General features: G+C 29.4%; 5 protein-coding genes across 7 annotated transcripts in view; 2 read left to right on the plus strand and 3 right to left on the minus strand.

The window, feature by feature from the left end:
* The window catches only part of LOC119667892, a 21075-nt gene extending 2928 nt beyond the window's left edge, over nt 1-18147 (minus strand). Inside the window, exons 1-13 of one of the 3 annotated variants that reach the window (XM_038077231.1) lie at nt 18054-18147; nt 16154-16263; nt 15912-16090; nt 15723-15845; nt 15470-15610; nt 15252-15395; nt 14979-15188; nt 14757-14921; nt 13878-14015; nt 13661-13822; nt 11774-13600; nt 10249-10463; nt 8407-10193 (exon numbers count right to left, since the gene is read on the minus strand). In XM_038077231.1, the coding sequence (XP_037933159.1) occupies nt 8658-10193; nt 10249-10463; nt 11774-13600; nt 13661-13822; nt 13878-14015; nt 14757-14921; nt 14979-15188; nt 15252-15395; nt 15470-15610; nt 15723-15845; nt 15912-16090; nt 16154-16263 (4950 nt within the window). In that variant the 5' untranslated portion in view covers nt 18054-18147 and the 3' untranslated portion in view covers nt 8407-8657. Of the gene's footprint in view, nt 1-8406; nt 10194-10248; nt 10464-11773; nt 13601-13660; nt 13823-13877; nt 14016-14756; nt 14922-14978; nt 15192-15251; nt 15396-15469; nt 15611-15722; nt 15846-15911; nt 16091-16153; nt 16264-18053 lie in introns of those variants that run through there. The other 2 variants (XM_038077229.1, XM_038077230.1) reach the window with 2 other exon arrangements.
* Nucleotides 234-792, plus strand: LOC119667894 (bicaudal D-related protein homolog). The gene is made up of 2 exons (XM_038077232.1): nt 234-491; nt 552-792. The coding sequence occupies exons 1-2, from the start codon at nt 417-419 to the stop codon at nt 708-710; spliced, it is 234 nt and encodes a 77-aa protein (XP_037933160.1). The 5' UTR covers nt 234-416; the 3' UTR covers nt 711-792.
* On the minus strand, nt 2814-5723 carry LOC119673281 (coiled-coil domain-containing protein 63). Its single transcript, XM_038084546.1, has 9 exons — nt 5661-5723; nt 5441-5602; nt 5277-5381; nt 5024-5214; nt 4777-4951; nt 4523-4705; nt 4300-4450; nt 3080-3254; nt 2814-3021 (listed from the first exon to the last, which is right to left on the minus strand). The coding sequence occupies exons 1-9, from the start codon at nt 5721-5723 to the stop codon at nt 2814-2816; spliced, it is 1413 nt and encodes a 470-aa protein (XP_037940474.1).
* A 1247-nt stretch (nt 18148-19394) lies between the features above and the next one.
* Nucleotides 19395-21227, plus strand: LOC119672287 (39S ribosomal protein L20, mitochondrial). The gene is made up of 4 exons (XM_038083301.1): nt 19395-19600; nt 19702-19812; nt 20858-20955; nt 21015-21227. The coding sequence occupies exons 1-4, from the start codon at nt 19514-19516 to the stop codon at nt 21169-21171; spliced, it is 453 nt and encodes a 150-aa protein (XP_037939229.1). The 5' UTR covers nt 19395-19513; the 3' UTR covers nt 21172-21227.
* Nucleotides 21215-22067, minus strand: LOC119672288 (10 kDa heat shock protein, mitochondrial). The gene is made up of 3 exons (XM_038083302.1): nt 21954-22067; nt 21564-21728; nt 21215-21503 (listed from the first exon to the last, which is right to left on the minus strand). Exons 1-3 carry the CDS (start codon nt 21954-21956, stop codon nt 21360-21362), a joined length of 312 nt encoding a protein of 103 aa, XP_037939230.1. The 5' UTR covers nt 21957-22067; the 3' UTR covers nt 21215-21359.
* Nucleotides 22068-23964: the final 1897 nt, after the last annotated feature.

The raw sequence follows: 23964 nt of genomic DNA on the forward strand, positions 1-23964 counted from the left end.
AAAAAAAAAAAAAAAAAAAAAAAAACTTAGAAATTAACTCTTCCAAATAATTACCTCTTTTTAATTTCTTGAAACAAGAAATCATCTTTGGAATCTACGGACATCCACTCCCTACGGATAAAACACTTTATTTTTAGTTAGTTAGTTAGTTTGTCTCTTATTATTATAAACTACTTACAAATCGAATAATACGAAATTTTTAAAAATCATTTTTCATTATTTGCATATTTATGTAGCTTACTGTTACTGATGTTGAACTACAAAACGTAAAAGAGGAACGTGATCAAGCACGTGGTGATCTTGATGATAATACAGATCGTGATGAGTTACTAGCCAAAGCACAAACCGAGCGCGATGCAGCAAACGAGCGACGCACAAAAGCTGAAGTGGATTTAGCCAAGACGCGAGTTGAGCTCATGCAAGCAAATAGCCAATTATTAGAATCGATTCAGCAAAAAGTTGAGCTCTCACAACAGCTGGAACAGTGGCAGGTAAGTGTCTACTCAAATGCATTTACTAGAAAAATGCTTATTATAATTTGCTTCATATAGATGGATATGCAGGAACTCATCAACGATCAGATGCGTTCTAAAATGATCAACAACAATAGAGCAAATTCGACCTCAGTGACACAAGGCTCCAGCAGTGCTGCTGCTTCATTGGCCAAACGCGTGTCAAGTTACAAATTATGGAGCTTATTTCAGCGGTAATTTAAGCAGACTGTGGAGAGTTTATGTGACCTTAATTTTAATTATGTAAAGCCTTTCTTATATTTTATATATTTTAATATTTATGTATGTTAAAAAAATATAGTAAATAAATACACATTAAGTAAATCAAATTTTTTAAAATATAAAAAATTTAAAAAGTAAATAATTTTATAAAAAAGAAATAATTTGTACTATATATATTTATATGAAAATTTGAAAATCAATCTCTTTTAAAAAATTTTTAAAAGTCATTTAAAAAATTAATCAAGACAATTATTGTTGCTTTTAAAAAGTTTTATAACCATTATTTTTATAATTTTAACCAAGCAAAAATGTTATAAAATCTGTAACTTTATCTAAAATTCTTAATTAATATAACCTGAGAAAGAAAAACTAGAGCAATTATTTTATTGATCGTTGATACTAATTAGTTAATTTTTATGTCTCACATATCCCAAAAGTGTTTTCTTTGTTTAATGTAGCGCAAAAGGCACCTATAAAATTTGTGGAAGTGCAATTTCTATAAAAACGTTGATTTAATATCTAAGAAAAACAAATGTAAAAAAGACAGCAATTGTGAGCTTCATATGTTATTGCTTACATTAAAGAAATTCTAACATAAATCAATATCATACAAAAAATTGTTTAATAAAATTAATAAAAATTTTGAATGTACTTCAAATTTTAAAATTCTGCGTTTATATATTAAAACATGTTCACTTACCTATCACTTACCAGTTTAGTGACTGTCAAGGGTTGAAATCATTCTATAGAGTTAATAATAATTTAAAAAAAAATAACTTAATTCGCACACGCGAAGAACAACTAAATGGATCCCTAAAAAGTCTAAAAAACTAAATTGAAAATTGTTTAATCCACACATAAGAAATGTTATCTACAATGAATTAATGACATATCACTGTAAACTCATATACAAACTATTAAAAAAACAGGTTTAGATGACAGTGTTTCCTGTAAACTCTACAGTGAGAGTCAGAAAACTGTAATATTCATACTACGCTGTGCTTCCTCTACGGTCTAGAAGTTGTTGAAATTTCTAATAAATTAGAATTGCTATGACTCAAATAAAAGGTTTTACAAAAGATCTTCTTGGACCTCCCTAAAGTGTACCAAAAATCTCCCTAATACAGTAACCAACAACATTGATATAGGGATAAAAAATAACATCATTGTCAAGCCCAAAAAACCTTTTCTGATGCCTTAACTCATCAATTTAATGCAGATGGAGAAGAAGAAGATAAAAAACTACGTTACACCGTAATAATGGTTTCAGATCCAAATAACAACGTGTCTACTACCTAGCTACAAACCGCTCTTTAAGAAATTGAACAATGGACTAATAAATGAAAACTGGCAGTAAATAGTTTAAAGTCTAACCACGTCGACAATATATACTAACGAAAGAGGAACTCAAACTAAATTGTTTCTAAATAACGTTGCTAATTCTGCAAAATATCTAGGTATGAACCTAGATGCCAAACTGAAATGAAAGCCACAAGTCAAGAAAAAACTGAGTTGAATATTTAATCCAAAAAAAACTAACTTGGTTTATTGGAAAGACGTCCAAAGTTTCTCAGCAAAACAAACTTATGCTATATAAGCAATTCTACAAGCCCATATGGCTCTATGGCGTTGAAATTAGGGGTTGTGCAAAAACGCATATAATAGATATAATACAAAAAATCTAAAACAAAGCACTCAGGTGTGTAGTAAACTCTCCGTGGTATGTGCGAAATGCTGACCTACGTTGAAACTTGAAATACCTATTGTCAGGCAAGAAATACAGAAGACTGCACTTAAAAAGCACTATACCGACGTTACCTCGCGATATTGTAAACCAAAGGACCTTTTGAATATTTTATTTAGAAAATATGTTAAATCAGTTTTATATTTTTAATTAATAAAACTCCAAACTTTCATCGAAACTACATTTAATTGAATAATAGATTCGAATTATTGTATTTGAAATCGTTAATATACAATATTAATATATTTAATTACTTCATGGTTGGATGCCTTATGGCTAGCAGTGATTATAGTGATAGTATATTTATCCATATATATAATGACTCAGTTATGTTTTTATTTCTTCGTTGTTTCTTTAATATTAAATTTTGGTATACGATCCTTTTTGCACAAAATTTTTGATGAGTCTTCAATATTTATGTTATTAACAATAACATTAACTCGCCTTTCAATAACTCCAATAAAAAGTTTAACATTGTGTACCGTCAGAAAGGCCTTCGAGCTTAACACATTCAAAATTGGTGCGTCATCACACGATAAAAGTCTATAATAATGAATATATGTGTAGTTATGTTATGTATAAACGCATATATAATATTAACTTAAATATTTCCTCGATTCCAGAAAGCATATTCTGCAAACGTTCATTGATCTCAGATTTTTGTTCCTTTGCTTCATTACTTAAAGATTCTACTCGTTCCAATTCGGTATTCAAATAATCTATAGCCTCCGTTTTTTGCTTAAATTCTTTTTGAGCCTGATCAACTTTTTGCAATTCTAAGAGAAAATAAAATAAACTACTAATATGAACTACTTATGAGCAAATGGATAGCATAGTAAAACCGTAAAAGATTCTTTTGTTTATATGAAGACAGTAGACGGTAGAGTTCGAAAACCGACACTACCTATAAAAATATTGAAATAGCACAAAAAATAAAATTTCTAATAAATTTTGCAATATATTAGATGTAACTTTAGACTAAAAACTAATGAATCGAATATACTCGAACGCTTCAAATGTTCAGAAATGCTAAAAGATATTTGAGCTATTCGAATAGCAAATCAAATATATATTTTATTTCATTTTTATTATAATTTATACAAATACGCATAAAAATAAATGCTCAAAAACAATATAGTGTTCGACTAAATTTGAGAAGCCCACAGTAAGGCTAGTGTTCGAGGACATGCATATTCGAATATTTTCGAACAACTCGAATTATATTTATTCGAGTTAAAAATAGAGCATTGTTGACATGTTCTTCTAGTAGGTAAAACACGGCGGATTTTTCATGCATATTCATTATTTCAGAACTATAATTTAAATTAGAAAGACAAGCAAATTCGAAGTTTAAATCGAAAACTATGCTGTTAACCAGCAGGTTCAAGGTAATTGTTTTTTGGATTTGCAAGAATGTGTTGTCGGATATCTGTATTGATAAAGGTTACATTATACTCTTAATTGGAGCATATTATAATATGAACATTACTGAATATTAATTAACAAAAAAACTTTTCCATTTGGAAAGAGAAAAATGTTTAACTAGATAATGGACCATTTTCCTTATTCAATAGATTTAGACGCCAGTGATTATAGCGTAGCGAAAATAGTTATTCAAAATAGTTGTCTACAAAAATCTATTGTCAAATATAAATACCCTGGAAATCGAAAGCGTCTCAATATTCTACAATGGTGCATGTATTATATAAAGGAATTATTAAATTATTGATTTACACTAATTTACACTACAACACTAATATGCTTTAAGACTTTAAATTATAGTTTCTTAATGTTATTAAATAGAAAACAAAATATACCAACCGATCTCATCCGATAGATTTTGAGTTGCAGTATGCAGCACTTCTACTTCATGGCTTAACTCATTTACGTAATTGAATAAGGCAAAATTTTCATCTTCTTGTCGTTTAAATTGAGTAGCTAGTTTTTCAGTATTTTCTTCCTCATATAAAGTCTAAAAATTATAAATTAAAAATTATTACAGTTCCCCTATTATTAATAATAAATATGATGAAAAACTAATGACCTTCATATTTTCAACAATTTCTTTATATTTTATTAATTGCTTTTCAAAGTTTTCCTTCTGAGCTAATTTTTTGTCAAGTTCTCGCTGTTCTAATTCCGGGTTCAAGCGTTTTTGCCCTTTAATATCAAAAAATTTTTGTAATTTTGCGTCATGTTCCAGACGTCTTTGCATTTCTCGCATTTCCTATTTTCACAAAAACAATGAAATAATTATATGTATTATAAATAATATAAATAAATGTTTTAAGAATACACCTGTATATGCATTAGCTTATCATTTTCGTTACGATCCTTTAACACCTGCAATTTATTGCACAATTCCTCACGCTGATCAAATGCCAAGGTCGACTGATCAATCAAGTCTAATATATACTTTTTACCATCATTGTATTGTGTAACCATAGACTGCCACATTTCATTGAAACTAGCGCTAGGAGTTAAATAACCAAAAAACGAATAAATAAAATTTGTCCTAACAATTGGTTTTTACTAATCTTATTACCGATCTTGTAGCATATGATTAATAGCTTCACGAAGTTTACTATTCTCAGTTAGAACGTCGCTGCACTTTTTATTAACAACATCTAAACGATTCTCTAGCTTAACCACACTTTTCTTCACCTTATGTATTGTATCCTTATAACAGCTGTCAGTAACCTCATTCTTACGCAAAGCGTGCATTTCCTTTTCGATCTATTGCATAATATTTTCATGTATAATCATTTATTATACAACGCTTCAAATATCCTACTCACTTTCTTTATATGGCTATCCAATTCCCATAAGCTTGTACGTTCGCTCTTCAGCAGCTGCAGTAAATCTTCGTTCTGATGTTGCATGAGACAAAGCTCTTTCTCTTTCTAAAAACACAGTTCAGTAATTCTGAAGGAACAGGAATTTCTACAAAGAGTATACTTACATAGACATTCCTTCTAGCGTGTGTGCCACTTTCCATTGTATTGATTTCATTCTTGATCTCATTGTGCTCCTGTTGCAGCAGACTTATCCTGTGATTTTGTTTTTTAAGAAGCTTTTCCTTACACTCCAAAAAATGTCTCATACTCAATTGAAGTGAACGCAACTTGGAAGAGTTTATAGTATGAATTTCAGAAAAAGAAACCAAAAGGAATATTATCAACCTGTCGTTGCAAACGCTGCAACTCCGCTTCAGCTAATTGTTCCAACTCTGCCTGATCGCTCATCTTTACAGAAGTGTTTTCACAAACCCAATTGGGAATTAAAAGAATCTTTATCTGTACATGAAGACTATTTATTCTATTTATTTCGATTGTTTGTTTACATGACAACTATTACATTAGCAACAGTTAAGCAACACTAGTAACCCTGAACAAGATAGAATCAATAACATGTGTTTGAAAAATCTTCCGTTGTCAGTAATAACAAGAATCAAAAATATAATTAATGCAGTACTATCTCCAGATTCTCTCAAATCTGGAAATCTGCAGTAATATTAATCTTTTTAAATCCTGAAAAAGGACTTTTTTCCCTGAAAATTGGAGACCTATAAGTTAGCTGCCTGCTATAGGTAAATTTACAGAAAAAGTAGTATTGGAAAGATTCAAAAATATAATTATAGCTAAAGACATCGTTCCCAAAGAACAATTCCATAAAAATTTGGAAATTATTGCCTTTATTAAATAAATACTTCCTTAAGGCCCATGTTATATACATAATCATGATCATGTTAAATATATATTGTTGTTGTTTTTAATGTCAATTAAAGAATTGAAAATGAGAAAAAGAGAATTTATAATTAAAATTTGGTTACGGTGACCACGCTTTTTAGGTCTTGTCATGTTAGACAGCAGTAAATGTTAAAATTTATACCTATCAATTGTAAAATATATATATTTATGTGTGGATTTGTAAGCATATCCACATAAAAATGAAAACCTTTTGCATTTAAGCAAAAAAGGGATCAAAGTAATAGTTAATGTACGAAAGTGACAATTGTAACGTCTTTTAACATATGTTTTGGTCATGACCAAAAAGAAATATGACTGTCACTTTAACATGGTCCTAAGGGATTTATCCATAGTAACAGAAATTGAATAGCAACAAATAGAAATCCAAAGCATACAAGACATATCTCTAGATTTTAAGGAATAAACTGTTAATTTTTGATTTGCGATAGACTAACTTAGCGACTCTAGTGGAAGTCAATCTTTCAAGTATTGACTGCATTCGCCATTATAATCTTACGCTGCTAATGAGCTACGCTGTTGTTAAGCTAACATTCAGCAAAACATTTGTAACAAAAACGAAAATAAGAAACCAAATACTACTACCAATGCTGATTCTTATTTATATGAGTGTTTGGGTCAATCAATTTTCTAACTAAAAATAATCACTGATTCGACAACCATTAATAAATCATATATTCGGTTTTTTTTCTTTACTTTGTCATTAAAAAACTTTTTTCTTTATTTTTTTTATAGTCTTTTTAGTAAATATCAAAAACAATAGTTCAAAAATGAAGTCATAATTACAGCTCAAAAATTTAAGTAAAAAGTTACTTGATGTATACCATATTGTTTTGAAGTAAGTTGAGAAAGTTGGTGAGATCGAGTTATCATTCCTTGCTGCATAAAATTTACTTGAATTATACTTAAAATATATCTTCACTTTCGGCTGAAGAATCCAAACTTAAAGTCCTGGGAATAGGACTCGCAATACGCGCTATGAATTCATTACCCAGCGGACGCCAGGTAACTATCCGGGCGCCAGGTAAATATGCTACGAGGAGGATACGCAACAATTTGGATTACCATATATTCGATAATGATTGCGCTGGCACTTTCTAAGTCAAATGCAATGAGACATGTTGTCTTGTGTTCTCGCGCTCCCAGGGTCCGAGTGATAATAATCAGTGAAATAAATATATATACAGTAGAAATAAGCGAAATCTCTGAACCAGCTCCACTTAATAATAGTGATCCAATTAATAAAAAAATACATATAAAATATAAAAATTATTACTTTTTTATTTAAACAAAACGTGGAATAAGGCACGTTTGAGGATATTCATATCCTTTTACAATAATACTATAAAATTGTTAACTTTTTGTAATGTTTACTTTTTATTATATATATGTAAAACATAAATATATTCTATATATTTTCATTATATTTCTATGTTATATTACATTTACATTATACTAATTAAAATTATTATGGTCTGTCCAGTCCGTACCAAAAAAAAAAAAAACTTGCTTCGTCTTTAGCTTCACTCGTAAACATAAAATAGGTGCTACGCAAATGCATGCTCTGATATTAAAGTATTTTCTATATAGTTTTGTCTACGAAAAATGTCTTGGTTCGCTATTAGGTTGCTATTAGTGTTGTTAGCAACTACACTAACTAAATATTAGTGATAATACATGAAATAATAAATTGGATAGTTTATATGTTTGAATAGATATGGTTTTCCCAGTTTCATGTAACTTTACAGGACTCATGATTGTTTTAACAGAGGCAAATTACATATATTTATATTTCTATGTTATTGCCAAGATGTCTACAACAGAACCGAAGAGAAGGTATTATAAATAACTAATATATCTGTTTAAGAAATAATAATCTTATTTATAAAAATGATAAAATGTAACAAATTTTGCAAAAAACATTTTTAAATTGTATAAATTCTAGACCCTGTTTGTATTAAAACAAAAAACAAACAAACAGAGTGTTTAACAGAAGATTTTGAATGCTTTTTAATATTAGCAAATATATAAAAATTGTAAAACTATTTTGCTTGTCGAAAACTGTCATGTGTTAACATAATATATATATATGTATATTTATATACATATTGATTCATTGTAATATATCACATTCATTTTGGCATATCAAATTTGTGCCATTTATTAAATTATACATAACTAAGAACATTCTGACATTTTAATTAATTAGTTTTGTAAATATTTTATTTACGTTTAAATTTGTCTATATATAGGACGTAAGGATTCACTTTGTGAAACAAATTCATACATTTTATGTCAGATGAGTAAATATATTACAGTTTTATTTCCATAAACTTTGGGTAAAAAGAATCTTACGACTGATCAAAATCAAAATGAAAAAATTAATTTTAAAAAAAACCTTTGATGCTTTAATTAGGGACATCCTTTTGACTCATTTGATAATAACTTATTGATATCAATACATTTTATAGGATTTTTTTTGTTTTCATTTGCGTCTAGCTGAGTAAGTAAATTATTAATTTCTGCGTCAATAACTTCTTCTTTCACCTTGCTAAGCGCCAAGGTGTTAGCCAAGTTGAGTGTTTCGTTGCTGTTGATTTTTAGATTAAATGGATTTCCAGATACCAAATCTATGTTATTATATGTAGATAATTCCAGTTGAACCGCGAATTGATCCGACATGTGTTTGCTCTTAAAATGAATTTCTGAAGCATCGAAGCATTGAAAATATTCATTACATATTTCACAGAAATACTGCAACTGAATATTATGAGACTGACTCAAATGTGTAACAAATTTGTTAGGTATTAAATTCGATTCCTCACAATTTTCAACAAAGCATCCGATGAATGAAGACACATTTAATTTATTTTTGCCCAACACTATCGTTATACCCATGTGAGTATTGTTTTTAGATCTAATTAAAGTTATGAGTATCGTGTCACGTTGACTGTGTTCCGTTTTTATATGAGTTATTACGCATTGACGGTCGTAATTATAATAATTGCATAAGCAGCAAACATACAATTTGCTAAAATGACATTTGAAATGTTCTTCAAATTCCTCCCAACCACCATTACTGGTAATGTTAGTAACACACTTCGAGCAATGCAATGCTTTGGTAAATTGGTGGGTTGCGTTAATGTGCTTAAATAGTTCATCAGTGTCTTCTGTTTTGAATGGACAATTTTTAAAAAAACAAACTTTGAGTGATTTTTCCGTATAGCAATACTTTGGAAAATTTTCTATAAATTGATTGTTTGCACTTAGAATCCATTTTGTAGGAATTGTTGTTTGTTTTGCTTTTAAATGAACTTCTAACATTTTTTTTAACTCTATAAGGAAATCTAAGCGGTTCGTACTCAATTCTTTCTTCACATAAATTTTAAACGAGAATACTGTATTTAAAGGAAGTTCTTCCAATATTTCATTATTTTCCGCTTCATGTACCATCATTGCATGAGACCGCAAATCCGACTCATTCTTACATGTGTAGCCACAATGAAAGCATAACCATAGATGCATTATGTGCTGTTCTAAATGTTTTTCACAATCCTTCGATTGTGTGAAATCTAGTTCCGTTTTAACCATGCAATGTGGACATAACATAATACACGAGGAATGATTTTTAATCAAATGACAATGTAAACGATGATAAGTTAAAAATATCCCACTACACTTGCTGCAACAAAAAATTCTGTCAGGCGGAACTCCAGACTTTGATGTTATTTTCCACAGCAATGGCCTTATCATATCGATATGAATTTTTTCAATATCTTCTTTACTTGGTTTTATATTCTCCAATAAAACCATTTTTTCTGATTTATTTGTATCGCTTTTATCTGATATCTGATTATCCACTTTATTTTCTTGCTTCTTAACTATTATATTCTCTGAACTCAGCGGTAGAGATATATCAGACATTTTCAAATTTTTCAAAAGATCATCCTAAATTATAGAAATATTAATATTATTAATTAGTAAACGTGTTATATAATGTTACCATAGATCCGGCTAGCAATATACGTTCGCAAGCGTAAACTAATTCGTCAGGATGTTCTAATGCAATGTGGTCTCGTATGTGATTGATATTTGAAAAGTTTACACCACAATATATGCACGCATACATTGGATAGTCATTACATTTGCTTTCTTTGCTGTGAACTGCTAGTAAATGTTGCTCCAAATACGATACAGCATAGAAACTCATTTCACAATCTGCGAATCATTTAAGAATATATATATATCATATAAGGTAGAGTACCAAATAAACAGAAATTTTTAAATATAGGTGATTATAGTGATAACATCTATTGTCAGTTATATGCGTTAATAGTATATATAGATTGTTCACTGATACAGTGTCATGATAATTGCACAATTAAAAGCGAAAGTACTGGGTTCGAAGTGATAGTAGATCTCTCCCACGAGCTACTCGTAGTAAAACTGGAGTAAAACACAAACAAAGTACAAACTGAGCGCGTAAAACAATAAAGTTCTAAATTACGCTCTTTCACATATTTTCATGGAACAGTTTTGTGTAAAGTCTAATGAGAACACCAGTTCCACGCAAATAAACAATACAAAAAATTTAAATACAAAGCAAAACATCTGATTCACACATCAATACAAAATTTACTTGAAGTAAAATGTATGAGTAAAGTCTGTGTAGCATTTTTAAATTTCGACAGGGATGTTACGCTCTCTCAGATGCTCTCATTTACTCCAAAATTTGCTGGTAGAACGCACTTGTGTATACACAGTGCTACTTAAACTTACTACGAGTAGCTCGTGGAACAGAATTAGTATGTCTTTATTATCTGTACAGAAATGAGAGATGAATAAAATAAGTTTTGTTGTAGTCTTTGTCAAACTTTTGCCGCAACGTTCGTGAGTGTTATCCTAGACTAGAAGTGAGTCTTTGTCACATAAATGGTGACAAATTATTTTTCAAACAAAATCGTGATCACTGCAGACTCTACTGAAACTTCAAGAATTCATAAATCAATGAATTCATAAAAGAACAAAGCATTCTTTCCTGGCGTTTGAGTAATTGAAATTAAGTACCTCAAATACACTAATTTTTCACATTTCAATCAAATATTTTGGTTGCTGAAAACATGTCACGGTTGTTTGGCGCAAATTGACTAACAATCAATAATTGTTTTGATCAATCGACACATATTACCGAACTTTTGGTTAAGAATAGTGTTTTAATTGTCAACCTCCCGACATATTCACCTAATTTGGCATCGAGCGACAGTATCCATTCATAACACACATAGAATGGTTGCACCGAGATCTTGAAATAATATCAGTACAGACTCAGTAATTCCACTTCTATTTATTCAAATATTATGAAATTTTAGCAGCAAGAAGCTACCTTCCCCACGCATATATTTGCCAATAGACGGCATACGGCATTGTTAGAAATACATATTTTTAAAAACCTCTGCACACTTTTTTAGCACTGCATTTCGAGTACAATAGCAGTTTGTAAAATTAGCATATTATATATTTTTACTTACGTGAACAAGCTAGCTTTTGAACATTATTCATCATGGCATTTATCATGTAAGGCTTTCTATTAATAACCGGAATAACTTTCCCATAACATTCATACACAGTAACATTTTCGTTGTCACCATGAATTTTCTGATAATGGATTAACACACTGCCTGGCGAATAACTTCGATAACTGCACTTTGGACATTGAAAACGACTGAATATGTGTTTGATAGATATATGATCGGTTAAAGCGTTTATTGAACTTAAGTGTTTGTGATTAGAACAATAATAACACTCAAATCCATTTTCTTGATTGATACTAGGGATATGATCATTTATATGATTGAGCATTTCCTCTCTTAAATCAGTTGAAAAAAAGCATTCTGAATTTACGCACTTATATAATCCAAAATAGTCTTGGTATTTATAAATTCTGTACTTGGCTAAATATAAATTGCTTAGCGAATCATTTGTACTGGAACTAGCCATTTCATCATTATTAGTATCTTCACTCATGCACTGTTGGTCTAAGTTATTTTCCTGTAAGCAAGTGTTCTCTCTTGGAAGATCATTAACTTGATCTAATAATAAAATATTTTCTTTGGTATCTTCAAATATCATATCCAAGTCTTCTTCGCCGGATTCCATCACATCACCACAAGCTTCATTATGGACTTGAATGTTCTCGTCTTCAAGTTTTATGACAGCCAATATATATTTTGAAACATTTTGATTTATATTGCCATTAGATTCAGTTACTTGATGGTGTACGCGCAAATGTCTAAGTACATTAGCTTCGTTGAGTTGTACAAAATTACATATTTTACAACCGTACATATGTATAACTAACTGGTTTTTAGGGTAACGATAAAGAATTCCAACTCTGGAATTTCTGCAATTTTTTGCACTTTGTTGATGGCTTTCGACTTCATTACGATATGGTTTTTGCATTTTACAAACACTACACTGGTATGCGTATTCCCCAGTGTGCGTCGAAAGATGATCATACAGACGTGTGCTTGTTATGTATTTATAACAAAATATGCATGGCATTCGGAATTTGTTATTCACAAGTTTATAACTTCGTTCTGAGAGTGTTAAAGGAGATTTTAAATCATTTATTTCTTCAACTGTTAAACGCGATGTATATGATTCGGCTTTATGGTTTCTTATGAAATGATTCGTTAAATTATGCGCGTTAGATTTGCACAGTACACAAGTTCTAGTATTTTTCTCAGTCATGTTAATATCAGTATTTGCCACTTCAAAGTTTATATTGGTATTCTTCGGGACTTCTTCTGCAAACGATCTACTCGTCATTTTCATCAGTAGTGATTCTTTTTCTTGGCCTTTTTTACTTAATTCTTCTGATGTATCACTCTTGTTCTCTATCGAATCAACAGTTTTTCTTCGTTTAGGTGGGATTTGATTGAAAGAACTTAATTCACTTAAGTCTTCATTCGAATTATTATTTATATTTTCAGTTTCAATATTGCCAATTTGTAGAGCAATTGCAGAGCGAGCACATATACTTGATCTTCTCTTTCGACTTCTTGCCTGCAGGTAATTGTTGTCATTAAATCCTTTAAAAGTACACTCTAAAGATAGAAGTTCCCTTAAACTTATATTCTTTTCACTCTTTTTTGAATGTTTTTTCTTAGTGGCCTCCGAATTCGCTTTGTTTCCGCTAGTGTGTTTGTTAGTTTTGGTCGGGTTTTCTGGAGTATCTTCAGATGGAACACATGTTTGTTGTACTTTATTAAGAATGTTGTCTTTTACCAATTTTTCAGACGTTTTTTCATATAATTTATTTATTCGTGGATCTCTTATATTGATTTTTGGAACATCTAAAAAAATTAATTCGAATGATAAAATCAATTGTCTGTTTTTATTTTTCTTATACTTACTAGATTTTTTGAATGCTAAACAAAAATTATTAATTTCTTCTTGTCCAATACTGATAGTATTAGACAATTTAGTAAAATAATTTTTTAAGTTCACTAAGTTCATTTCCTTCAAATTTTCATCAGCTCTAATATTAGATAAGCTACTATTGTTGGCAAAAGTATCTACATAAAAAAATAAGTTTATTACAACACTTAAAATATACAGCATAAAAACTACCTGAATCATGTTTCTTAGTATTAACATCATGTTTAGAAACTATTGTTTCAATTCCTATTGAATTTTTTTTCGCCAGAACAGAGTCTACTTGGTTCATTTCAACACAAAAGGGTTCATTATCAGATGTTTTCGGATTATCTGTTTATATAATATAAATAATAAAAAGGTAATACAAAGGTTTAAAGTTAATGGTTTAAATAATAATAATTATAATTTTTAAAAGTATTAGCACAAATTTTTGCTTTTTAATCTAAATATTTAAAATATAGAAAATATGTGTACACTACTGTTTCAAATAATATTCGAACTTTTCGAAGCTTTGAGCATTTTATTCTCGAACATTTGGTTATTGTAGTTCTAGTAACCCGCTGGAACCTGTAAGCAAATAACATGAAAGAATATGCAAGCCGATTACATGATTGGGAAAGAGAGTGAGTAGTGGTCGGGGGTTATGGAGAGGGAATGAGGATATGGTAAAATGAGTAGGTGGGATTTAATTAAACATTAACCAGGGTTTAGACGGAGGAACCTGACCACTTCAATTGGGTTGATCCAAAGGTCAATTGGTCGGAGGTTTGTGTGCGGAAAGACTTCAAAAATTGGGTAGAACGAGCTGCTTGAAGTTGTTCGAAAATAATATGCAGGAAAACATAGCGAATATAAAAGGAAACAGTGAACTAAAGTGAAACAGCTGTTCAGATAGCTTAAGCATCTTCGATTAGCTTGAGTATCTACAAATGTACTTAAACTGCTCAAGCTTCGTATTTCTCGAATAATTTAAATGGCTAATAATTATAATTCCAACATTATCGTTAAAAGATTCAAAATTTTTAATTTAACATACTAAGATTTTCAGCAAAGTATAATAAAAATGTTCACCTGAACTGGTTTCATTAAATGTTTCATTTTCTTTATTTAACATTTTATTTTCCGGGAAGCATTTCTTCTTTAATAGATCGCTTACATGTTCAACTGCGGTATTTAACTTATCTTGCTGCATCAATGGTCCCTTCTCACACGAATCTTTCGGTCTACTGACTGTAACTGTAAGAGAAAGATATTAAGTTGTAACATTATGTATACAAATGTGAAAAGATTTACCAGTCCCTTCTTCGTTTTGTGAAACAGGTGTCTCTTTTGATGTACAGTCTACAGATTCAGTTCCAACATGTAAGGTTTCTTGTTGGTACACAGTTACCTTATTGGGCTCATGTGGAAAACATTTTTCTTTTGATTTAGCACCTGTACATTTAACTTCGGTTTTCTTTTGCTGCTTCGGAACTACTTCACATGATTCTTCTGGTCTACACACTACTAATATTTATATAAGATTTTAACTTTTACAGTTATCTATACAAAAACGAATAGAGTTACCAGTCAGTTTTTTGTTGTTTTTGTTAATCACTATGTTTTCCGGGAGACATTTGTCCTTTGATATAGCACCTGACACATCAGCTCCGACATTAAAGTTCTTTTGCTTCTTCAGTGCTACATCACACGCTTCTTCCGGTCTACAAGCTGCGATTATTTATATAAGTAAGATTTAACCTTTACAGTTATGTACACAAAAAAGTTGTAAAAATAAGAATTACCAGTCACTTTGTCATTATTTTTGTTAATTACGTCCTTTTTCGGTAGACATTTGTCATTTAAAATAGTGCCTGAACATTCAGCTCCGACATTAAAATTGTCTTGTTTTGGTGGTACCTCAGATGGTTCTTCCGGTTGGCACGCTATGTATATTTATAAAAAAAAAATATTTATTAAAATATTCCAAGCAGTAATGAAGCGCAACAACGTCAATGGTAAGATAATGTTTTTTAACTACACAAATAGGAGAATTACCAGTAACTTTTTCATTTTGTAAATGACATTTATCTTTTGACACAGCATCTGCACCTTTAGCTCCGATATTTACGTTTTCTTTCTGATTCAGTGCTACCGCATCCGGTTTGTTCAGTGTACATGCTACGAATATTTATATTACATATATGTAATTTAACAATACAAATTAAATCATTTATTTTAATTTACCTTCATCTAATGTATTATCTTCGATTATCTCAACATCGCTATCATCATCTGACGATAAATCATATTGTGTTATCTCAAACAATTGTTTTATTTCCTCCGGAATTGCAAACACTTCTTTTAGGTTGTTGTAGTGGAATAAAAACACATTTTCGGAATTTTTTATAACTTGAATGGAGACCCTATTCATTCCAACATAAAATTATAACACAAATTAAATAAATTTTAAAATGCGTGGATAATACCTTAACTCTGTTGTAATCGAAGTTTTAATAACAATAAATTTCTCACGTAATTCTGGTCTTTTTTCAATTATAAAATTTATGAACGGCAAGTATCGCTTCAACCTTTTCATCTGAAAAATAATATAGAAAATGTGTAAAATGTATTGAATGCATGAAAATTATTTAATCTATAAAATGATACTACCCTTATAAACTATTGATAGAATATGCCTAGATATACTAGACTACAGTTTAAGATGTGATTTAAGAGGATTTATTTTAACGTGAGATTACAGTAGATGAACTTCACAGATTGAACATTTATTTTCATGAATTGTTTTCGATTGATTATTGTTGCATTATAAATATGCACATCTAAGTATCTCTATGTGTAATAAAATAATAGTGGTATTCACGATCTCGCGTGACGAGCTTGGAAACCGATTTAGACTAAATATATTTTGTTGTATGTTGTTTACAGTATTACAATGTTACTCGATTACCGTGCTCACAGATATAACAATCAAACACAAATCTATAAACTTTGCGATGAACAAATGTGACGTATTTTATTTTCCAACATAATTTCATGATCTAGTTAATGTGCCCAGATTACCGAATTTCAAGATAGAGTGCCAATAACTCCACTCCGAAACATCAATCAACCAAAGTTATCACTCATGAATAATACTTTTTCCTCTATGTTCACTTGAACAATTTTTTTGCTTCAATACACTAATACCCCGATTTACTTCGCTAAATGGGACCGATAAAATATGGTCCAATTAAATATTCCAAAAATATTCTAGGTTTTAACCACTTGTTGATGGATAATTACCTTTTAATTCTAAATTAACATTTAACTCAATAGCATTTCTCTTTGATTCCGATTTTTTATCTAAATGAATAGAAGGCAGTCCATTTTTACAATCAATGAACTTTTAGTTTTTGTAACTTGTTTGGGCTGCAAATGTGTAACAGCTTATCCATAGTTCTTTATCTTGTCCGCATCACGATAACAAATTGTTCTTACAGTTGTTGCAGCTAATCATAGAATTCTCTCAATGTCAGCAGGTTTTTCTTCAAGTTTGAAGCGTTTTCAAATGTTTAACTTCTGTTCCAAGGAAATTTGTTTTCACTTTAAACTCATTTTTATACTTTATAAAGCAAAAATTTGTCTTTTCACTTTACCACACAAATGTAAACTGACACCTTTTACCTAAAAGCTTAATACAAGTGAGTCCCCTTTTAACAAATGTAACCTACAAGAAATATAATGGGAGTACCCTCTGTATGCATGTATTGAAAACCGACGCAATTCGAAGCCAAACTATTTCTTTTTTGTTTTGGTGACGCAATACGAATCAACGCAAATCAAAGTGACACAAATCGGGATATTAGTGTAATTAATATCAGACAGTTTCAGTTAAGCTAATTAATAATCTCTAAGCAAAAGTAATCATCAATATATTTCAATTTATCAGCGATAGTGAAGGGCACGCGCATGCAGGAATTATTTCCAAGCCAATATAAAACATATAAACTATAATTTGCTTTGAGCATTTCCAGATTTTTTCTCTACAATTATTACTAATGTAAGCACAAAACCACTTAATATAACAACTGCACAGTTTCATACACCCGTCCTTATTGAGTAAGACTTTACATAGTACACATAAAATACCGAAATCAAACAACTTAATTGGAGTCACCATCAACCACGTCCTCGTCCGCAAACGACGTTTGACTTTACCTGACGCATTTAACGAAATAAGAACATATAGTTGAATTATTAAAAAGTCACTTATTCAGTCGCTAGTTTGAAAGGCTAAAATCAGTATATTTTAATATGCCAAAACTGTTTACATCTTCAATTCATTATTTAACAAATCATGCAAATTAAATCTATGTAATTTGTTACCTTTTATTTTATTAAAAATTCATTTTTAACCAAAGTATTAATTTTTAGAACTCTATTCACAATCATTCGAAATTTTAATTGTTGATACGCACCTAATCTGCAAACTACTTTATTATAAATAAAAATATGACAAGCAAACAAAGATGCCACTTTACATATCTTAAATTTTGACATAACACAATAAACACAATAAACCAGTGGCTTCCAACCTTTTTTCACCAAGGACCATAATAATATTTTTTTATTAAGGCCGTCTGCGAATTTAAGTAAATGGAGGTAAAATTAAATAAAATTTCCTAGGGATTTTTTGCACTGCACTTATGTAAATATTTATTTATTGATTTATTGTACTTATTTAGTATTTTTCGTTAAAATTTTTAAATTAATTTATATACTAGTAACCTCGGGCAGACGTTGTCCTGCCATAGATTGACTTCTATTTTGAGTTAACAGCATTTTGTTTAGACCGCCTGTTAAATGACGGTTTTTAATGATCCAGCATGGTGATAAATTTGCTCTTGTACTTTAAATGTTGGCATATAATTTGTGCTAACGATATTCGTTGCTCTGCACGATGTTATTTGAAAGCATGAATTGTATTTGAGTATATTTTTCAAAAAAATTTTAGATTGACTTGTTTCACTTGATACTCAAGTTAATAATGGTTCAGGTGGTGAACCTGCACAGCACATACCTGGTGTAAGCATATCACAAAATAACAACTGTTTGTTTTAAAAATAACATATGAAATAACAACACTGCTGGCTTATTTTTTTAAAGCAGCTTTTTGAAAACGTTTAACTAATAAATAGCTCAAATCGCGTGGTTGCCAAAATTAAAACTTCGTCCATTCTGAACGATTTTTGGAAGTTCACACGAAATTTCCAGTTAACTGTCAAGGAATGATTTCGTTAATGCTTCGTATTTCTTGTCGTCATTATTCCTAACAAGTACGTTACTTTTTTTTATTTATTATACTGTTAAAAAGCCTGAAAACTCATATTTTATTTACAATCACGTAAAAAAGAATATTCTTACTAATAATTGCAAAGAATTATTATTTATTTTCCAGATTTTAACTTGAAATTTTATTATACGTTTTGCATACATATTATATATATGTAATATATATTATATATGCTTAACAAAATTTTTATTTCATCCAGAGTTGCCATCGAAAGCAGTGCTTATTTTATTTGTTCTTTTGCGATATGGTTACAGAATAAAAGTCCTTTTCATAATATTTTTAATGCAGAAACTCTTTTATTTAGAGTTTTATATCAATTTTTAATTTATATAAGACCTTAATGTCAGGGATGATAAACCAATTAATAAGCTCAACCCTGTTGTCTGTTTCGGCCAGCTGATTGCATGTTTCTTTATTGGTTATGTTAACCATAAATAATTTTTCAAATATTTATTTAAATCAAAAGTTGTAACAAAATTATAGTTGTTGAAAAATGGTGTCACAAACTTTAGTACGTCTTGTAAGAAGTCGTGGACCAGATGAATTCTGGCGCAAAAGAAAAATATTCAAACTTTCAGCGGTAAGATTTGTTAAATAAAAATGTGCCATTAGTAATACCTTAAGTAAAATAATAAATTTCCTTTTTATGTAATATAATGAAAAAAACTTATTTAATCTTAGCATTTCCGTGGACGCGGCCGCAATTGTTATACAATAGCAATACGCCTTGTTCATCGTGCATTGGCGTATGCGACGAAGGGAAGGAAACTAAAAAAATTAGACATGGCCGAGGTAAATATTATTTAATGAATAATAACAAAATATATATCCTACATTATAGTTTTCTATATAAAGTAAACATTGTAATTAAAATTTCGTCAGTTGGAAACCCTTTAGAAGTTTTCACTTTTTATTTCCTAGCTCCTTACCTTATCAACCACAAACATATTTTAGTTTTCGGAAAAAAATTACAAAATTTAAACAAAAAAATAAACAAAAAATACTAATTATATTTTACTATATATCATACTGAATTTGATGGAAGCTGTAATAATATAAGAAATCAAGCTTCCTATCCCTAAAGTTTTAATTCAAACATTTTATTTTTGTTTCAACTTAACCCTTCAATCATTCGTTAATGTTATATGCCAATGTAATGTAATTCTGTTTAATATGTAACTATTGTTGCGTTGTACCCTAAATAAGAAACTTCATTATTGTGCCACTAATGAGAGGAACGAACGCTCTATGTTATTTGTACAAGCAATTGGCTCAATATTTTCGAGGGATCCAGCAATGTATTATTTTATATGGAAACATAATTAACTCTTGCTGCGTTTTAACTGGCTTAGGTTCAAACTTAACATGTTTGTATTAATTTCACTTGAAACCTAAAAATATTTCCAAATACCAATGATGATAAATATTAGACAGTATATAGTCAGCGAAAAAATAATTCACTTTATTAAAGATAAACTTTTGTAATAAATTTTTTTCATTGTTCCAAAAATGTCTGCATTTTCTCCCAAATAGAAATTTTTGAATTCATGCATTTGGGCATTAATTTAAATTAAAAAGGTTATAGTTTTGAATAAAACTGCGAACATTGCTTTAAAGTATTCCATTATAGATTTCAAAACCTATGTTAAAAGAAGTAAAAGCATTTCAATCAAATCGGATGACAATGTAGTTTCACATAAAATAATAAATGTTTCATTTTTTATACAACTATAAAAGTTCTATTAAAACGGTACACTAAATGATTTGTTAAAATAAAAAGCTACTTATTTACACATTTTATTATATTTACATTTTATGTACTTTTTTTTCATATTAGTTATGGTCAACAAGAGTCGCTGCTGGTTGTGAGCAATATGGGCTACCTTTGCAAACCTTTAAGGAGTGCTTGGTTAGAAGCGATATACTTTTAAACAGGTTGGTCAAGTAAAAGTTATAATAAGCATAAAGGTGATGTGTATTTCTTTTGTCAACAGAAAAATGCTTGCAGACCTAGCTATATGGGAACCAAGATCTTTTGAAGCCTTAGTGAAAATATCCCGTGAGCGAGCTGCTGTTGAAGGTCTTCCAGATATTAGAGAGCGTTCTGCTATGAATCAAGTATACGGACTATCCAATATAAAACTACACTAATTGTCATATATATCTAAAAAAAAAATTAAATAAAACTAAGAAATGTTATTAAAGCGTAAAACCGTTTTATTTAATTTCAACAAACGTTTAAATTTGATTTAATCGTACAAATCTAAACTATTAATGGAATTTTTTTTTAATGTTTAAATGAACTGCTGATTGACATTGTAAAAACTAGAAGTACTAATTTATTCTAGCTTAGCTAAAATGTCAGATTCACGGAATAGCATATACTCCTTCTTGTCCTCTAACTCAACCTTAGTACCTCCATATTCCGGCAACAAGACACGATCACCTTCCTTAACGCCCATTGGGATGTAATTGCCACTTTGCTATAATATAAAAAATGGTTAATTCTTAAACGTCTTTATATTAAATTAATATTAATTTACTGGATTGCGGGAGCCAGGCCCAACCGCTACAACTGTCCCTTGTAGGACCTTTGAAACTGCCTTTTCTGGCAAAACAATACCGCCCTTGGTGGTGGTAACCGACTCAGCACGCTGAATCAAAATGCGGTCAAGCATGGGGACAATTTTCTTAATTGCGTTAGCAGCCTAAAAGTTATATAAGAAACAATTAAATTCTGTGTATTAAATAAATTTATTATATTAAGACAAGTAACACAAGCAATCATGTATTACACAATCATTCGCACGCCGACACATTCAGAACGGCTTGCAAACAAAGAAACATCTGGAATATTCTCTAGCGAATTTATTATAAAATACTTCTTTAAAAAAAAAAGAAGTAAGTTTCTGGTAAGTTTCTTTAAAACTTACCATATTGCACTCTTAATTTTAACCAATTTGATATTTAACAAAATCTCTTTAGCAAAAACACCGACACGTACAACGTACAACTGTCGAGTACAAAACTTCAGAATGAAATGAATTTTCTTTCTAATGAAGTTTTTAAGTATATGTCAAAATTTTCAGTGTTGTGTATGATTATAAAAATATTTGGAAAAAAATTTGTTAATTTAGGTTCCTTTGCTCTTATATAACTATATCATAAAACTCAGTATATGCAATTAAAATTTTATATGGGCGTGTGCGAGTTCGAGTAAATTGAGGTAAAGTAAATTGAAGTTTCATAGGGATTTTTGCACTGCACATATATAAATACTTATTTAATTATTTATTGTATTTATTTATTATTTTTGGTTTAAATTTTTCAAATTTATTTATTAAACATCTTATAAAATTTTCACAATGGTAATAGCTAATTAACTTAATTTTTATCTAATTTACCCTACTCGAAATTCTGGTAAATACCAACATTCGCTGCCATACCGACATAATTTACTATTTCCCTCAATTTACCATCAATTCACTCGAACTCGCACACGGCCTATATGTAGTTTTTTATAACATATATTTCTTTTTTATAACAGATATTTTCTTCACCGCATATATATCAAACTTTCAATTTAATTACCAAATCGAGTTCTTAAAGATATGTATTATTATCAAAATTTACCTTGGTGGTAATTTTTTAAAATTTTTGCATTTTCTAAGTTAATTGAAACTTTATTAATTGTATCGAATATGCGAAGTTTTACAAGTGATATATTATAAAAATAATAAGGTATTTATACAATAACATGGTTATGAAATAATAATGTTTTGTTAATAGAATGCTTTATTATTAATCCACAAAAATAAATAATAAATAATTAACTATGAAATTATTTTTATTAATACTGTAATTAATGAATTTTAGAAATTTTAACCTTAAATTTTATTGTGTTTTGCATATACAAACTTGATAAAATTTCTGGTTGTTCTTTTGCGATATGCTTATGAAAGAAAAGGCCTATTGTAATAGAAAATTATTCTCCTGTCAGCTTGAGCAGTCGCTTGACTGCATTATAGAATCAAATGATAAGCATCAGAAGAAATTATTTTCGTTGATGTATAATCAGAATATGATGCATTATTTATATATTTATCGTGTTTTGCGTATGTATTAATTAATAAAATTAAAAAAATAGTCAGGTTAAATTTATATACGGTATACATATTATACAAATTAATAAGAACATATAATTAAATTTTATTGTTTTAGGTGCTTTCGGCAGCTTTTAAATGTGATAAAGAACAGTTAAAAGTTGTTCATTTGTACGCAAAACAACACTACTTTGCCTATCTAAGCATCTACTTGTTAAATAGCCAAACATTTTAGTAACTGTAAAAGAAATGTTACTAAAGCAATAAGCAAACTATTGTATCCCAGTCATGTGTCAAAAGTGTGTAAACGAAAATACAAACAATATTAAAAAGTCTCATAAATTTGAAAATTGTGGAAATGATATATTTTTAAAACATGCAAAATAGTATAAGTGAAATACTTTAAAAATATATGACGAAAATATGATTAAAAAATTTTTGACTTATTAGCTGCTATAAAGTTATACTTTTAAGGCATTAATAGTGTAAATTATTATTAATTTTTTTGTAAAAGAAAATTTCAAAATATCTTACATTTTTAACATTGCTTTAAATTCATTGTTCATTTTAATGTTTAATTTTAACTTAATTATTTACTTTTATAAAAAATGTAATTTACTTGCATTATGTTCACATATGCAAGATTTGTTTTTTCTGAAAACTTAACATTTAACAGATTGCAATAGTGATGCCAATATCTCGTTTAGCGCCTATTATTATCAATTTGCTGTTTTTTGGCACACTTTAAAGCTGCCGAAAGCACCTATTATTATTTAAATAATATTTTTTAAACCATAATAAAAAGCATAAAATAACATAATTTATGTTTTTGCCGACGCCA

This window comes from Teleopsis dalmanni, chromosome 1, assembly GCF_002237135.1.
Source record: "Teleopsis dalmanni isolate 2A chromosome 1, ASM223713v2, whole genome shotgun sequence".
Classification (NCBI taxonomy): domain Eukaryota; kingdom Metazoa; phylum Arthropoda; class Insecta; order Diptera; family Diopsidae; genus Teleopsis; species Teleopsis dalmanni.

Bases quoted from the DNA above. Each gene is read 5' to 3' on its own strand.
- LOC119672287 (XM_038083301.1), top strand. From the start codon at position 19,514: ATGGTGTCACAAACTTTAGTACGTCTTGTAAGAAGTCGTGGACCAGAT. The intron at 19,601-19,701 runs GTAAGATTTGTT...ATTTAATCTTAG, and splicing joins AAATATTCAAACTTTCAGCG to CATTTCCGTGGACGCGGCCG. The intron at 20,956-21,014 runs GTTGGTCAAGTA...TTTTGTCAACAG, and splicing joins AGCGATATACTTTTAAACAG to AAAAATGCTTGCAGACCTAG.
- LOC119667894 (XM_038077232.1), top strand. From the start codon at position 417: ATGCAAGCAAATAGCCAATTATTAGAATCGATTCAGCAAAAAGTTGAG. The intron at 492-551 runs GTAAGTGTCTAC...TGCTTCATATAG, and splicing joins AACAGCTGGAACAGTGGCAG to ATGGATATGCAGGAACTCAT.
- LOC119673281 (XM_038084546.1), bottom strand. From the start codon at position 5,723: ATGAGCGATCAGGCAGAGTTGGAACAATTAGCTGAAGCGGAGTTGCAG. The intron at 5,382-5,440 runs GTAAGTATACTC...CTGTGTTTTTAG, and splicing joins ACGCTAGAAGGAATGTCTAT to AAAGAGAAAGAGCTTTGTCT. The intron at 4,952-5,023 runs GTAATAAGATTA...TTTAACTCCTAG, and splicing joins AATCATATGCTACAAGATCG to CGCTAGTTTCAATGAAATGT.
- LOC119672288 (XM_038083302.1), bottom strand. The intron at 21,504-21,563 runs GTAAATTAATAT...TTTATATTATAG, and splicing joins GGCCTGGCTCCCGCAATCCA to CAAAGTGGCAATTACATCCC.